This window comes from Oryzias latipes, chromosome 3 (genome assembly GCF_053564925.1).
Source record: "Oryzias latipes strain Hd-rR chromosome 3, Olatipes_Hd-rR_3.1".
Taxonomy (NCBI): Eukaryota; Metazoa; Chordata; class Actinopteri; order Beloniformes; family Adrianichthyidae; genus Oryzias; species Oryzias latipes.
In genome coordinates, this window is record NC_136239.1 from 14477455 (window position 1) to 14494596 (window position 17142).

The following is a 17142-nucleotide window of genomic DNA, read 5'->3' on the forward strand; positions in this document are numbered from 1 at the left end:
ATTTCCTCCTCCACACATCTGTAGAGGTCCACCCTGCAGAGCAAACTCCTCCGTCAGGGACTCTCCTAGCCCCCTCTACCTCTCCTCATCATTTGACCAACAGCGGTCCAACTTCTAGCACGTCATTGTTAACCATGATTTAAGGTGGTGGATGTTGAGCTACTTTTACTCGTCTCGTCCTGGATTCTGCCCCCTTGTGGTTGTTTGAAGCTACTACTCACTTGAGCTTCAATAAAGAAGTTGCGTTTTCATTTTTTGACACTTGAAGCCAAAAATCGGTGGCAAACATTTGGAAATGATTAGAGCAAACATGAAAGATTCCTGGAATTCCTTTTAAATTCCATAAGCAAATACTATTATGTCCTAATGCCGATGGAAAGGGGAAACATTTCGATTTGAAACAATTCAAAGATAAATATATTTTTTAGTATAGTTCAAATACTTTATCATCCTAAAGACTATGGTGGCTGAGTTTCCCAGAGGGAGAAAGGAGCAGGATCTAATTATTCCTGGACACAAAGCCGAGCTGTTGCAGAGCACACAAACACAAGGTGACTTCAGAGTGGCCTTTGATAACATCTTGCAGACTCAGAGGACGTTTTTCTGCAAGGCTGGGGCTGCAACAGGATGATGGATGGATCCGGTCTCACTCCACTGGGTTGAAGTCAGACCTCAGCTTTCACAACATTTTGGAGTTTAGAGGGGAAACACTTTGCAATAGTTGGTAGAAAGGGATTGTTTCACTGACCAGGGATAAGGTCGGCTCTTCCATGAACTGCTTTAAGCTCAGACTCTTCCCGTCAACCTGGAAAAACGAAAGCAATCGCCCGTTTCACTGACACGAACACATCACGGCAGGAAGCAGATGGGGCGTGCAGGTGGTGCGTTCACTGACCTGCAGGTGGGTGCAGATCCTGCGGAGGACGTCGTACACGCTGTCTCGTGACAGCAGCGACACAAACACATACTGAGGATCGCAAACAAAAGGCTCAATAAACAATTAATCATAAAAGATTTGGTCTAAAGAAGAAACGAGATAAAATAAAGTTAGCAAAAAATGGGAGTAAACAAGTCATTTCCAGGGGCGACATCACACTCACTGGTCCAGTTTTCTTCACTTATTAGGAAGAACCCCAGCCGGCTGCTGCAGCCTTTTTCTATGTCTTTGTGTTGGTTTTCATCTCAGCTTTTTGACTTTTTGAACTTCAGGTAATCATGTCAGGATCTGTTCTGCTTCAAATCCGTTTTTTTTTTCTTTGAATATTTGGCTACTGTTTGTTTGTGTTTCTGTCATTTTATTTTTATGATGTTCTTTATATTTCTGTCCTTGTTTCTATAATCTGGTTTTGTCTCTTTAGTATTGTGTTGTAGTTTAATTTCAGTCATTCTTTTCTTTGTTTCTAGCTTCTTTTGTTGGTTTTTAGCATCAGCCTTACTTTAGTTATTCCACCCACTCCATGTTAAATCCTCAAATCCCCTTTATCAATCCAGTTTCTGTGGTGATGTTCTTTATTGACCTTATTTCCATTAACTTTGTGTTGATTTTCTACATCCAGCCTGACTTCTTTTCTGCATTGTCAGAGTTGAGGCGTTTCATCTCCTCTGCCTGTGACTTCTCTTTAGTGGGACATTTTTTTGGATCAATTCATTTAGTTATGAGCTGCTGGCTGGTGTCTCTGCCTCCTTTTCTGGACCTGAACCTGACAGACTTTAGTCAGGCTGTGGTGAAGGTTTGTTTTATTTATTTACCTTCTGGCCGGTGTCTGTGGTGATTGCCAGGCCATTGGGCACCAGACCGGCTGTTTTGTGTTTCTTCACCAGCCTAACAGACACAACAGGAATCGCCACCTTAAGAGGGACAAAGATGAACGTAAACAAAGAGAAACGATAACCCCAAAAAGAACTACATAAAGGCGCTAACAATGAGTCAAAAGAGGATCAGGGGTCTGCGACCTTTAACCCTGAAAGAGCCATTCAGGTCGATTTCCTACCGACTCCAACCCACAAAGAGCTGCAGAGTCTTACTGTAACCTTTACAAAAAGCAGACACTGCTTTGTATTTAAGTTATTGTTACTATTATGATAAATATAAATACATGATTGTTTTCTTGTTATAAATTAAACATAAAAATAAAGAGAAAATATTTTCAAACCATGAAATAGTTTAAACTTTGACAGAGGTTCACATGAACTTCCTTTCAAAATAAAAGACACCCTGTACCACACAGGATCATCTTAAATGTAGTTTTAAAAAAACAACAACATACATTTATTATTAGAATTCATAAATCGGAGCTTTAAATCAGTATTTCTCAAACTATAAGGTGAACTTAAAATCCTTGAATTTGTTATAAAATAGACAGTCCACCTTAAAATCCGGAGCACCTTCATTCTGACTGTACTTACTGACCTTCAATTGATTTTCTGTAGAACTCTGTGCTCCAAATCTGTTCAAATGTTAGACTTGTGAAACGAACTGTCCTTCAACTGTTTGAGAAGGAGTTGAGTAACATTTGAGTTACTTTACTCAAACTTTAATACTAGTTTTTAACCTGAAAAATTTTTTCATTCGTTTTTAACCAGAGCTCCACAAAGGAGGGGTGGAAAAGCCACATGTGGCTCCGGAGCCTGGGGTCGCAGACTCTTTACAGCTTTACAGCAAAGCTTTCTCAGAACATCAGTGAGGAAAAATGTGGTCTTCTTTAATGGGAATGTGAGGAATGCAGTCTGAAAATAGGCTTTTGCTTCAGAGAGATTTCAGGATAGGGTTTGGTTTCAAGGAAATGAAAGAAAGACCACAGCTTCATGGAGGAAACTCAAAAAGACGATTGGATGAATCTGACAGCGCTCATGTCATAAAGAAGGGGACTAAAGAAGACATTAAGATGATGAAGAACCAAAGACGGACGCTGGAGGCATCTGACTTTAAGCTGGCTGTCAGCCAAACTAGTGACTTGAAGGGTTCGAGTTCCTTCACGAGCCAGAGGCGAGTGTTGGTCGGACGTCTGTACCTTGATGTCCTTGCCGAAGAGGTTGGCGTAGAAACACAGCCAGTGTCTGGAGATGTAGAGGCGGCCCTGCAGAAGGATGTCTCTGAGAAGAGCACAGGAGTAAACTGAGGGAACAAAAAGAGATGAAATGTCTTCAAAAAGCTGCAGGCCTGAATTTAGCCAATCTATTGGGGGGGGGGGGGGGGGGGGGGGTCTTTGGGGTCTCAAATGCTTACAAACCATGCTATCATCTATCCATACATATCTATCTTCTCCTGTAAACTATTTGATATGTTTCATTAGTTGAAGCTGAATGCTCGTCCTGACACTAACCTCTGCATTTACCGGGCTAGGGACAGGCACAAGCAGGACTCTGTTGAGGCTGCATTCGTCTTTTTTTTTCTTTTTTTGTCTGTCTGTCCATCTGCTTATCTGTCTGTCCCTCCATCCTTAAGGTTTGTTGTCTTTTATTGTTGTTTTTGTTGTTACTTTATTGTTCACTCATCTGCTGTTGTTTTTGTGGGGTTTGTTTACATTTCTTATTTTTCGTTGATTATAGATTTTTTGCTCCACATTTGTGGGGGCATCACATGGCTCGTGCCTATATTTGGCCTTGCAGGCAGGTCAAAGAGGGATTTTCAGCAGTCCTGTCCATCGTTTCATTTTTTACTTGCAGATGGATTTGAAGCTGAGTGTGGGATCTCTGCTCCAGCAGATGGCAGAACAGAAGAACACAATGCAGGAGGGACACAGCGCCAGGACACACTTTAATGAATAAAAAGCAGGAAAACTTTAGAATGTTGCCTGGATTCTTTTTCTTTCCAAAAATGTTTTGGCTGTGTGAAGTCTAAACGCAGATCTTACTGTTCCACAGAAGTCTGCAGAGTTCAAAGACCCTCTCCGGTGAAAATTGTGTTTTTGGGGTTTTTAACATGTTTTTGTGGGATTTTTCTCATGAAGGTGGACATTAGGAGAAATCTTAAAATCGCATTTCAGAATATTTCTTTATTTAAATTGTTGTGAAAAAGGAGGAGTTGAAAAAATGCTGTTTTAAAGAGAAAGAGCGTATTTGTAATTAACTGTGATTAAAAGGTTCCTGCTCCTCTCCGGGACAGGAAGGGAAAGGTGGGCGGGGTTGCTCCACGCCAACAGTCCCAACCACTACTCAGAAATGAAACTATGCACTAGAGAACAACAAAGGTGTTTTGATTTTTGTGAAAATAGATCAAAAGATGATCAGAGTGGGAATTTAATGACTAAATAAGAGAACAAAATTACTTTAAATTAAGACCAAAGTTGCTCAATTTCATTAAACATGAAATTATACTGGAAAATAAATTACATTTTGTCCTAAAGTTACAGCAGAATAAATGTCCTTTAAAAAAAGTTACAAAATAAATATGTCTAATATCAATTAGACATATTTATTGGCAGGGTTAAGGTTATAATACTTTTTAACAATAAACAGATTTATTCCATTTTTAACATTAGAGAACATAAGTTTGACTCACTGAATTGCAAAAAACAAATACAAGCACAAAATATATATATAATTTTTAGAATAAGCCCAGAAAAGCGAACACTGTACCTTTCATGAGAATTTCATCCTTGGGCACGCATTGGAAGAGTTTGTGGTACTGCGAGTTGTACTTGCTGACAGTCTGTGCAGAGGGACAGGGCAGAGACATGAGCAGCTCCTTGGTGGACCGGCCTGCCTGCACAGCACCAGTCCCGCCGGCGCCCCCGGCTCCGCTCGGCGCAGGAAACACCCTGTCCCTCAGTGGCCGCGAGCTCTGCACCAGGCTCAGCACGTTGGCACCGTACTCACAAACACACTCGCGCACATCCAAGGCCTGGAGCAAACCGCTGCAAGAGACACACTGTTTCCCTGTCTCCGGTCAGTGCTGGGCTCCGCCCCCTTCCTGCATGCACATGCACTGCCGCGTCTAATGCGCACAACACAGACATACAGACTAACAGCAGCTGCTGCCTCTTCTAAACTACACCAGTACAGAGACTCCAGTCTGCGCAGCTCCCAGGTGACCCCCCCCCCCCCCCTCCACGTCCTCCACGCTCAGCCCTTCATCCTTCTGAGCTACAAGCAGGTACTCACTCCTCTCTGCTCCTCCTTCCCTTTCCTCTAACTTTCTTGCAAACTCCTCTTCCTGATCACATTAGTCTCTCTGAAAAGGAAAGCTGCCATTTTCCTCTCAGCAGCAACAAAACTCCTCACCTCAAAAGTCTCAGTCTCCAGTTTTTTCTTCCTTTATTCTCCTTTAATGAAATTAGGCCACATGGTAGAATCATCAGGACTTATAGAAGCTGACAGTCGTGCACCGTCAGGAAAACTCCAGGGTGATGAAAGAGCAGTTTGTGTTCTGACCGATTAGTTTGTTGTTTTTATAAATTGTGCTTTTTAACATAAATACACACTTGATCCACATGAAGGCATACAGCACCATCAGCATCCCTGCTTCTTTGGTAATAATTCATAATAAGGGACACTTTATTAACATTAATGAATGCATAATTAAGCATGATTTAACTATTAAATGTGTTAGCATACCCTTTTCATGCTGTAATTTGCATTACTAGGCGTATTATTTGATGCTGTTAGATAGCAGTTAACTACTGTTTATCATTGAACCTTACTTAATGCATAACTAAGCATTAATTAAGGTTTGTTACTGTATTCTCAGAAATGTGAAGGACTGAGCACTTCTAAGCTCAAACTGTGACACTAAAGGGGGAAAAGCACTATTTATAGCAGGTTATATTATGTTCACACAGAGAAGGAACTAAGCTCACCGAGCCCCTGTAGCATTTCTTCACGTCTTCATAGGACAGGTCTTCAACCAAGTGAAACCTATCAAGATAAAGAGAAATACATCAGATAACATAACATAATAGGTTGAAGACGCTCAAAATGCAGCAAGGAAAACCTAAATCCACTATAAACCACTAACCACCACTCAAAACGGGATTGTCATTACATTAAAATGCAATAAAATAGGAAAGAATACAGGAAGAACCAGAAGAACAAGGAACCAGCAATAAATGAAAACAGGCAAGTGATTAATGGAAAAACCAAACATGCATTTATAAACAATAAACATGAAAGTTATTAATACCAATCACCACTTGCTATATTGTAAATGTGTTCCCAATAGTCTTATTATGATTGTACCGTTTTATTAATTGTGCTAGGTTTTAGTTTTTCTCTCGTCCCTCAGTCTTTCTTAAACTGTGACAAAAGAAGCCAGATATGTTCAACTTTAACACCACATTCAAATCTTAAACATTCCTGCTGCTAGCACTGTTGTCTGGGAAAGACTGGAGAAAGAATCCTGCCAGGGAAGACATGTACAAAGTGAATGATGCTCTATACAAAGTATAAATAAATTAAATAAAGGATCATTCACTTTGTATGTTCTCAAACTGTGGGGCGTGCCTCCCTGGGGGGGGGGCATGGAGGTATTACATCCATTCCACATGCATTTCTCTATTCTTCAACAAACTGATGACAGTTCTAGGTGTGGGTTTCCCCTCCGTACCGGTGCGTCAGCGTCCGGGCGGCATTACCGTTCTTTTCAGACGTTACAACTGCCGTAGACAACAATAATTACGTCTCCAAATGCCAAAGGGTTAATGGCCTTCGAAGTGTGCCTTTTCAGAAATGAACACACGCCGTGGAAGCCTGAACCATCCGACGCGAAGCGGAGGACAGTTCTGCTTCTCATCAGTTTGAGAACCACTGATTTAGAGTCCCACATTAACCTACAAAGCGTGTTTTTGGGCGGTGGGAGGAAGCCAGAGTCACTGGATAAAACCCACCCATGCACGGGAAGAACACGCAAGCTCCACACAGAGAGGTCGCAGCCGGGATTTGAACCAGGGACTTCTCACTGTGCTAATCACTGCATCACCATGCTGCCCAATTTTCCATTCCACACATCAGTAAAAGCGTTCCTGTTACCTCAAAGACTCTAAAACAAACAGATGTTCCTTTTTTAGTCAGCTGTATCACATTATATTTAGGATCTAAAAATCTGGTAAATGTTGTTTTTCTGTTTTGTATTTTATTCTAAAAGTGTAGTTACATTTATGAGCCGTTTAGTTTTTTCACCACTAACTTTTTCCCTTCAAGTTATTTTTATGTTTGACTTCTGGACCTGCCCTGTGACGGACTGGCGACCTGTCCCGGGCGTACCCCTCCTTCAACCGCACAACAACAGCCGGGACAGGCTCCAGCAACCCCCCCCCATCACCCCAAAAGGAATCCGGCGGGTTAAGGAAAAGGAAGGATGGATGACTTCTGGACCGTTTTTTGTTTTCTGTCACATTCATCACAACTAAAATGAGACAGAAGTGTTTTTCTAAAAAATGCGGGGAAACAAAAACAACACATTTTCTGACATTACTTCAAAGTTTTTAGATCCTTTTAGATATTTCTTGCTTTAAAGCTGCAGAACTATCACTAATATTTTAGGAAATCAGATAAACCCACCAGTTTGACTTGAGCTTAGGGGTGACAACACGGATGAGGCATCTCTGTGGTATCAGGCTCCTTCTAGGATCCACTGAGTGGAGTCCTTTATGGCTTTTGTATGCAGCTGCAGGGATTTCAGAGTTTTCATCCTCAGCGCTGCTCTGCATCTCACTGGACAGGTTGTTAACACAGATGGAGGAAGAGGAATGGGTCCATGTCTGTCGGGACATCTCTCTGTTTAGTCTGGATCCATGTCTGTTTTAAGGCAGCCTGACGGCAGCTTTTTTTAAACGACACCTTTCTTCTCTTCTTCAGAGTCACACTGAAACTCCTGCCTGCTTGTTCCCTCAGGCTTAAAAAACCTTCAAGTCCAGAATCACTCCACAGGATTGCTGCTGGGGTTTAATCTGGTCAAAGTTGATGCATTTTTACACATTTCTGATCACTTTGTGTGCTGTTCTCAAGTTTTTTGTTATTGTGGCCAATAAAGGGGACTTTTTGTTGGTGCTAACATTGAAATGAACCAAAAAACTGGGACACGCCTCTTGTGTGTCCACCAGGCTTATTGCCATCATTTGTGTTTGTTGCTTACACTAGTTTACAGCTCCTCACAACCCAAACCTAACATCACTGGTGCAACAAAAATGTTGAGAAATGTTGGAGCTATGCAGCCGTTTTGATCCAGATACCAGCTCAGACGAGGAAAACAAAGACGTACACGGATCTAGTAATCTACAAGTAGAAGCATCAGAATGGAGCAGAGCATGGAGTGTGTGGACCGACGATTGTAGTGATTTGAATAAAGATTTACACTTTTAGGCTTCATTTTCCTTATGTATGTCCTCCATCATGAGAAAGATGCTAAAGGAACATGTTAAAAACATCATTTTCATTTGAATGTGTCTTTAAACATCTGCAGTAGTAATCTGACTGTATTACAATATAAAACCATGTATTATGAAAAAGTTTTTGTCAAAGCTTGTGTATGAACTGTTTTTTTTACCATGCAGAGCTACAATGCTATAATTGTGCCTTACACAATAAAAGCATATTTCAAAAGTTTTGCATTTTAGGTGTTGTTTTTTCTATTGTCTGATTTTTTTTCAGAACAATGAGTAGAAAAATGCCATAAAAATTCAGCAATAAGAAAACTATAGATTTAATATCAAATGTTGTGAATAAGTTTTAAAAATGTAAATTTTTAGAGGGGGGTTGTGAGAGCATGTTCTGCTCATTTGTAGTCTTTCACATTTTCAGCGGATTAAGGTCAGAGCTTTCAGATGTTTTTTTTTGTACATAATAATTTTAAAAACAAAGACCTTATTGTTCTGGAGTTCCCTCTGTCGCCACAAATGACCCACTTTCAGGTCCAGCAGACATCCTCACATCTCCTCCAGAATTTACTGCATCATTCACATTTTGCTGTTGGATTCATTATCATAATCAGTTTATTATTCTTCTTTTGTTTGTGTGCATTTCCTGTTTTGTGTTCATTTATCCTGCCATCTTGTTCTGTTATAGTTCCACTTCCTGTCTTATTCTGAAAGTGCTTTTTCCAACATTATAAAAAACTTTCAGAATGTTTGCAACCCCAAAATGCTGTAAAATGACTTAGAATCAAATAGGCTAAAAGTATATAAAATATTAACAGAAGTAAAAAAAAAAAAATAGAAAAAAAAATCTTCACAAGTCCCCCGTACTATGCATTAATTGTGCTATCCTATGGGGTCCAGATGACCCGATCCTTACATTGACGTGTTCTCCCTACCATGACAAAGGTGGACAAAGGTGGAAAAATTTCATGTAATCCATGGACACCAGTGAAGATCACAAATCATTGAAGAAAAAAGGTTCAGCGCACTGTCTAGTGGGTCTAGATGACCCAACTCCCAACGTTAAAGCGCCGAGGATAGCACAAGGGTTACAAATCAAAAATAAGCTTTACTTTCTTTCTTTTATAGCCTAATTTCTGTTTCTAGTGCTGCCTCCAGCTTCATTTGTTAGTCTATAAACTCATGTTTTTCTCATTTTTGTCTGTGTTTGTGTTTTTGTGTGGTGCTGCGTCGTGTGTAACTGTGTCATCATTATCAACATGGATAACAATATTTTCTCATATCAAAAAAATACTTTATTTCTTTAGCACTTTTCCAACTCAAAGTGCTTTACATAAAAACAATCACATTTTAAAAGCAAAGGACATTAATACATTTTTTGGTCTATAACCCATTCAGTGCCCAGAACCCCCCTGGCTTTGTACTGAGGTGGGGAAACGATATTCTGGGGGCATATCCACATCATTGACCCCCACTCAAGTTGACGGAATATGCTGCCACAGGACCCCCCACATCTAAACAAAGAGCCAAACCTGGAAGATCCCCTTGCAGTGACCCTGTTCATCCCTCTGAGGAAAACACTGGAGTTACAAACAATTAAAACTGATAAATAACCAGAGAAGTACACAGATAAACTTTATATTATTATTATTTTATATAGATAGATATAAATCAGTAAAAGTGAATACAAATAAATCCAATTAGTAAAAATACAACATAAAATAATTAAAATACCAAATAAATTCTAAAATTTCAACTAAAAGCTAGATTAAAGAGGTATGTCTTAAGCATTCCTTTAAAAACGAACAGTCTCTGCGGCCCTGAGGCTCTCTGGGAGGCTGTTCCACAGGCGAGGTCCATAAAAACTGAATGAGGCCTCGTCGTATGTTTTAGTTCTGACTTTTGGAATAAACAAAAGGCCTGAATCAGGGGACCTCAGAGTCCGCAAGGGCTCAAATTTTAAAATGATATCAGATAAATCAGTGATATGTGTTCCCGCTCCCTGGTCCTCGTCTGCACGCGAATGTTTTCTGCAGCAGTTGAGGGTTCAATATCCTTCTTCTGAGAAGACCAGAGAGCAGGGCATTACAATAATCTAATCTGCTGGAAATAAAAGCATGCATTAGCATCTCTGTGCTGGCAACAGAGAAAAATGGGCAGATATTTTTAAGATGATAAAATCCAATTTTTTTCATATTTTCATGTCAGTGTGATTTCTCACACACTGAAAAGTTTTATATTTTTTAGCTTAGATAAAACAATCTCTCTTGTCTTCAAAACTGATTACTAAAACCTCTGTTTTGTCCGGTTGAGCTGGAAGTTCTCTGCCATCCATGACTTGATTTTTAAAATGCATTTTAAGAGGATGTTGACTGACTTTTCGTCATCAGGAGACACAGCAATGTTGTCACAAGAACAGGCAGACGGCTGGTTCCATAGGCAGCAGGTTTCTTAGCTCAGCTAAAAGTCCACAAAGCTAAATCAGGGTCAGTCAGGGAGGAGTCGATAACAAGAATGAGATCATCAGAGGAGAGACGGGATGGTCAAAATCCAGGCAAGGGTCGGGGCAGGCGGGACGCAAACAGAGTCAGGGTCAGCAGACAGCGGGTCCAGATCTAACGCTCGGTAAGGAAGTCAGAGTGACACAAATGATACTTAAGTATGCTGTAGTTGATTGAGTGACCGAGAGTCAGATGTGCAGCATCCAGGAATTGTGGCTAGAACTCTGGAGGTGGTTCCCACTGGTGACCAGAGGGGGAGACAGAGTTCTGACTTCTGACAAATGTAGAGTTGTGTGTCATCAGCATAGCATGACGTCCCTAAGTGGCAGCAAATATAGATTAAAAAGTAGTGGGTCTAAAATTGAACCTTGGGGGACCCCACAATAGATTTCAAAGACCTTTGAGGAGCATATATCCATACGTACATAAAATTTTTGATCTGTGAGATAAGAATAAAACCTCTCATGTAAGTTAAGTAAAATACTGTGATCTATTGTGTCAAATGCTGCACTCATATCCAGTAGTACCAGGACAGAGTTCCTGAAAGTCCAGGTTACATCATTTACTATTTTAACAAGAGGCTGTCTCTGTGCTGTGGTGTGTCCTAAAACCAGATTGATACTTTTCAAAGATTTTATTTCTATTTAAAAACTCACGGAATTGGATTAAAACTGTTTTAGAATAGGAATGGTGCTGTTTAATCTTGAATGCAGTGGTAAAATCTTGATTTAGTTACTGAAGATTGGGGTTTCTGTGACAAATATTTGAAGAAAATGTTTTTGACCAGAGGAAAAGGTTTCAAATGAATAAAAATGTCTTAATTTGCACAACACTTTTATTTCGATTTGTTTGATTATAAGTCGTCAACTCATTTTGGCAGAAAACATGACATGTCCTCTCCTTTTTTTGTAAACTTTTCCTAAATAAACAGCAGCTTCAGCTGGTGTAGTTGTTCAAAATGAGCAAACTTTGAGGTCACAACTAAAAAAGGTCAACTAGGATCTGAAAAGTCTGACAGTCATGTGCTTTGGAAACTTTTCCTTAGGCTCATCACTCCCACAGTAAGAAAGTAACAGAGTTACTCTTCTTTGCAGGAATGAGTCCAAATTTAACAGCATTTTATGACTTTTTCCAGTCGGATGAACAAAGACTCACTTTGGTTTATAAAAACCTTCCAAAGGAAGAAAGTCCTTTAAAGATCCACTCGGATGGAAATTGTGCTTTTGGAGTTTTCAACATGTTCTTGTAGCATTTCTCTGATGGAGGACCACACACCTTAACACAATCTGAAATTTGCATTTCTGACTATTTCTTTGTTCAAATCCTTGTGAATCAGTAGTGGACAGAAAAAAAAGCAGATTATAAAACATTGTAGATGTGACCTTGGATCTACATCAGCGGGTCACAAGCTTTCTGCTCTGCTCCATTCTGATGCATCCACTTAAAGACAAATACATCCATGTACGCCATTGTTTTTCTAATCTGAGCTGGTATCTGGATCTAAACCGTACGGCTGGATAGCTCTGATATGCACCACTGAGGCTTAACAAAATGGATGAGCTTACTCTGCAGGCGTCAAGCTCCAATATTGATCGCCATTTCTGTTGCACAGTAAACAGATGGATGACGGGAAGTGGGGGAACGCTTACTCCGTGCCAACAGTCCAGCCCACAACTCGGAGGTGAATTTCTGATTAACTACTGCTGCTCTGCAGAAACTATGTCCTGGAAAACAACACAGTTTTTTTTTAATTTTGGCTAAAAACGACATAATTTTAACGAAAAGACAAATGGGAACACCTACAAAACATCAAATGATGATCGTAGAGCGACTTTAAGACTTCCTAAAAATGCTTTAGAAAAAAAAAACACAGCTAAAATATAAAATCAATCAACAATCAAACACTTTTTTAGCATCGATCACCTCATCAGAGGATTTCTTCTGCTTAACCCCCCTCAGATTTGTTGATTGACCCTGATGTAGGATGCTCCTCCCCCAAACACCCCACCAACACGTCCTGTGCCCGTGATACGAATAACAGCGCATGTGTGCCGCTCCTCATGCCTGCCTGCTGCCTTCCGCCTATAAATAGTCTCCCCAGCAGCTCTCAGTTGGAGAGGAAGGAGTGATTATTAAAAACACAGGCGACCCTGAGGGATGGAAGCAGCTCTGGAGGCTTCGCTCTCACGCTCTGCCTCTCTCTTCTCCACCCATCACATCTCCGTGAGCTGATGGGAGAGCTGAGAGGCCAGCTTGAGCCGGACCTTCAGCAGCAGAGCCCAGAAAGACCCACTCTTTAAAAAAGATCCAAACAGGGTTTACGGCTTAGATTATACCGGTTCATCCTACATAGTTGTTTTTTCTAATCCTAATCCCATGAAAGAAAATGAATTGTGAAGCCGAAGACACGTGCAAAGCCGTTTTTTTCCACGCTCTCCCTAATCCCTGCCATCATTTTGGAGGCAGAAAGTTTGGCAGCCGGCGATGAAGCTCCCACGTGAACGAAGCCCAACACGCTCCTCTCTGCGTTTGTGTGCGAGCGCATGCGCCTTTGTCCAAACCCTCTGGTGCCCTTGGCTGTGAGGCTGGAGTGACAAAGCTAATTACAAGCTCAAAGAATCCCAAATTGATTCCTGATTTAGAAAGCGGACACCTCCCTTCGGTGGCTGCTGTGGCAGTGGACCAAACTCTGTGCTTTGGTGAAGGAAAAGACTCCAAGAGAGAGCAGATCTTCAAGAACATGGTTCCCAGGGGGGTTTGCTTTAAGGATGTCTGTAATTTGGCTCTGTGGCATTGCTTTGCCCTCTGTCTGGGGGAGTCTCTGCACCTTCCCTGACTAAGACCCCTAGACTAGATTCCACAGGATTACAGCTTCCTGCCTCCGATCCTTTTCCACATTATCCATTAACATCTCATATATCAACATACACAAAAACGTAGCAGGTGTGGAAAATGCCCGTTAGTCTGTTTGCAGCCTCTCTGCACAACTTTGACAATTGTCTGACTTCAAAATAAAAGCTGCTGGGGCTGCAACTCGTGACCATGCACAGGATAAAGATGGATTGTGTGTGTGTGAGTGGCAGAATAAAACCACAAACAGAAACCCACTGAACCGGTCGGAGATGTTTTTTGTGAGATTTGCCTGAAGTGTCCATGTGTGCCGTCGTCCTTGGAGGGGTCCAGGTCCTGCGTTGAGAGGAGGCCTGTGTCTTCGGCCGGCTCCTGCTGCTCCGTCATGCTCCGGGCCCTGGGTACACAAACACAGGGCTCAGTGTTAGCAGCGCCCCCCCCCCCCCCCCCCTCTTCTCTGCACCACCTCCACGCACACTTGTGAAAAAAATGTTTGTTTTCCGTCCGCAGGTTTGCTCTCAGCGAGAACATTTCCCAAACGCTTTATGGAGGCAAACAAGCCAACTCTGTCTCAAAGATCAACACAGCCGTGATGCAACGTCGAAGGCCGGCCTAAAAGCTTGTTTATTCGGCATTAAAAATATGTACCTTGCAAAAAGAAAGCTGCTTTTGTAAACAGGGCCAGATGTGTACAAAGAGGCAGAGCGCCTCAGAGGTTGTGCAGATGGCTGACCTGACATGCTGCTGAGATCCGACTGAAATAATGCAGCAAAATGAGCTGCACGTGTTTCTGCAGCAAATGTCCTACAGGAACAGGCGTGAAAGCATAAATCATCCAGGATGCGCTGCTTAAGGAGATACCTGCGCCAGCAAGAATCTAGAAGAAGCGCAGCATGAAGCAGGAAATGTGAACAATAACAAATAGAAGGGTGCTGTACTAAAAAAAAAAACAAGAGGAGGGAACAGGAGTGCAGCTCTCTACTTATTGTGATGGATTGTGTGGCTACTGCTTACATGGTTCCCAGTAAATATTTGTCTGTGGCGTGGTGCAGAGGTAGAGTGCTCAACTTCTGATCGCAGGTTCAAATCCCGCTTTTTAGTGTGTCGAAGTGTCCTTAGGCAAGACATCGAACCCCACAATGGTCAACATTATAGGTTGGCACCAGCAGAACCACCATCAGTGTGTGAATGGGTGGAGAGCTAACAATGTGCCCACCATTCATTCACTGCTCATTCATATTTGGTGATGGTAGCTACTGATGTAGCCACAGCTGCCCTGGGGCAGACTGACAGAGGCGTGGCTTCCAGTTCACGCCTACAGCCTCTCTGACCATCGAGACATTCATGCACACTCACACACCAGTGGAGCCGCACTGGGTGAAGCGTCTTGCCCAAAGACAACAGTTGACTGGTGGGAGCGGGGATCAAACCGCCAACCCTTCGATCATTGACTGACCTGCTGAGCCACTGCTGCCCCGAAGCTTTGGAGCTTCTAAGAAGGTAGTAGAGCGCTATAGAAGTATGCACCATTTACCATGAAGAAAGTTTAAATAAACAGTAGATGCCAGGTTTCTAACGTTTCCCTAAAAAAAAAAAAAAGCCATATAAATGTAATTATATAATTACATGAGATATCACTAATTATCAGTAGTGTCTAGCAGAACAAGACACTGTCCAGACAGGTTTCTTCATGGCTTACAGCTGCTTCAGACTTTAAGCACGTATTACAAACGGCAAGAGTTTAGTCCTGATCCACCAAAATTCTCTTAAAGGGAATTCAAAAAACATCCCACTGTGATCACAAGAAAAACACGTTTATTACAGAATGAACTGCTCCATATTTCAGAAAAGCTGCAATCAACCTCGTTTGGATGACATTGCTGCTGGTTACACGGCAGCAGAGATGCAAAGCTTCCCCGCTCAGAATGATGCGCCATCAAATGCAGTTCTTCTGCTGTTCCGTGGGTTTGATGATGAAAGGAGGACACTAGAGCGGTAAAGGAGGTCATCGCTGCTCTGCTTTTTCAATGAACCCCTTAATGATTCAAATATCCATCAAGTCACTTCAAGATTCAAGATTAATGTATTTGTCATTGTCATTAAAACAACTAAATTGCGTTTGGAGCATCAACAATCACCCTAATTATTTCAAAGCTTAAAAAAAAAAAATCAGATTCACCAAATAAATACCCAATAAATAAATAACTGCACAAAAAATTCAGCATCTACACGAAAGCAAAAACACAGTATCCGGTAATTGTTTTCATAGTTGGGATTATATTGAGGCATCAAGGGGTTTACCTCAGAACCCAAAACCCACCCACCAACCGCCTGTTCAGCAGCCAAACGGTGAAGCACATTTAAAAAAATAAATATTGTAAAAACATGGATTGTTTTTTATACTCCCCCGAGGCAATAAGCAGCAGAAAATATACATTTTATGGATTTTGTCTTTATGGTTAAAAGGATCAAAACTAGGGATGCTTTTTTTCTGAATGTGTGCTTCTAGAATCCAACCAGAACTGCTCTGAGTCACAGAGTATTTTCTAAAAAACAGAAACTGAGAAAGCAACAAAAGCATTCAATGTGAAATACTGTCATCGTAAAATAATATCCTGAAAACAAGCATTTTTAATAAAATTAAAGGATGAAAGTGTTGAAGACTCTAGTTTAATTTAGTTTGAACTAAATGAGTGACTTTAACAGCTCATCAAATTTCACTCCTTTTCTGTGTTTTAAAACTGTCAATCAAAGATATTTCTGTGTTGGACATGTTTCTCACATCTAAACACTAACAACATTTTAGCTTCATTTGATCTTTTTACATTAAAGTTGGGAATGTTGTGCCCTTAAACCACTTTTACACCAATGAACGACTCCTATATATCATTTTGGTGAACATAGTGTGTAATAAAATCCTGTTCCACCCCGTTTCCGTTCTAACCCTTCTTCTCACCTTTCCCATGCAAACACAAAAACATACATCTAGCTGGTGATCTACTGTCCTGGGGGAGACGGGAGCCGTTACCACCTGCTCTTCTGTAATTACAGGTGCTGATGGAGGAGAGCACCTATGTGCACTTTCCAGTAAATTACCTCTAATTGGACAGAAGCTTGACGTCAGCTGCTGACCTCAAACAACAGGAGCTTCCTGATGTGAGGAGTGAGACCTGCTGGTTTCTCTGAGCTCTTAGAGCCTTGAATTGAGGTGAAAGGCTCATTTATTCATTGAGAAATGTGGGCTTAAAAGAGAACAGACGAGACGTTTCACCAGATGTGTTTGAGGATGAAATGAGATGTTAAGTATGGCTGCAAGGGAATAACTCACTACTATTCTAAATGGTAAATGGCGTATACTTATATAGTGCTTTTCAACCTTCTTTGAAGGTTTAAAGCACTTTAAAGTCACAGACCCATTCACACACACATTCACACACTGCTGGAGGAACGTATTTGACATTTAATAATAATATAATTTT

General features: G+C 41.2%; 1 protein-coding gene across 10 annotated transcripts in view; it reads right to left on the reverse strand.

Moving 5' to 3' along the window:
* gramd2aa (GRAM domain containing 2Aa) overlaps window positions 1-17142 on the reverse strand; it is a 29309-nt gene that overhangs the window by 4983 nt on the left and 7184 nt on the right. For 2 of the 10 annotated variants that reach the window (XM_023952853.2, XM_023952862.2), the window contains exons 2-8: window positions 13956-14060; window positions 5799-5856; window positions 4579-4651; window positions 3012-3115; window positions 1750-1848; window positions 896-967; window positions 749-805 (exon numbers count right to left, since the gene is read on the reverse strand). In XM_023952853.2, coding sequence (XP_023808621.1) covers window positions 749-805; window positions 896-967; window positions 1750-1848; window positions 3012-3115; window positions 4579-4651; window positions 5799-5856; window positions 13956-14060 — 568 coding nt within the window. Of the gene's footprint in view, window positions 1-748; window positions 806-895; window positions 968-1749; window positions 1849-3011; window positions 3116-4578; window positions 4871-5798; window positions 5857-7497; window positions 7838-13921; window positions 14061-17142 lie in introns of those variants that run through there. The other 8 variants (XM_023952844.2, XM_023952848.2, XM_078944237.1 and 5 more) reach the window with 5 other exon arrangements.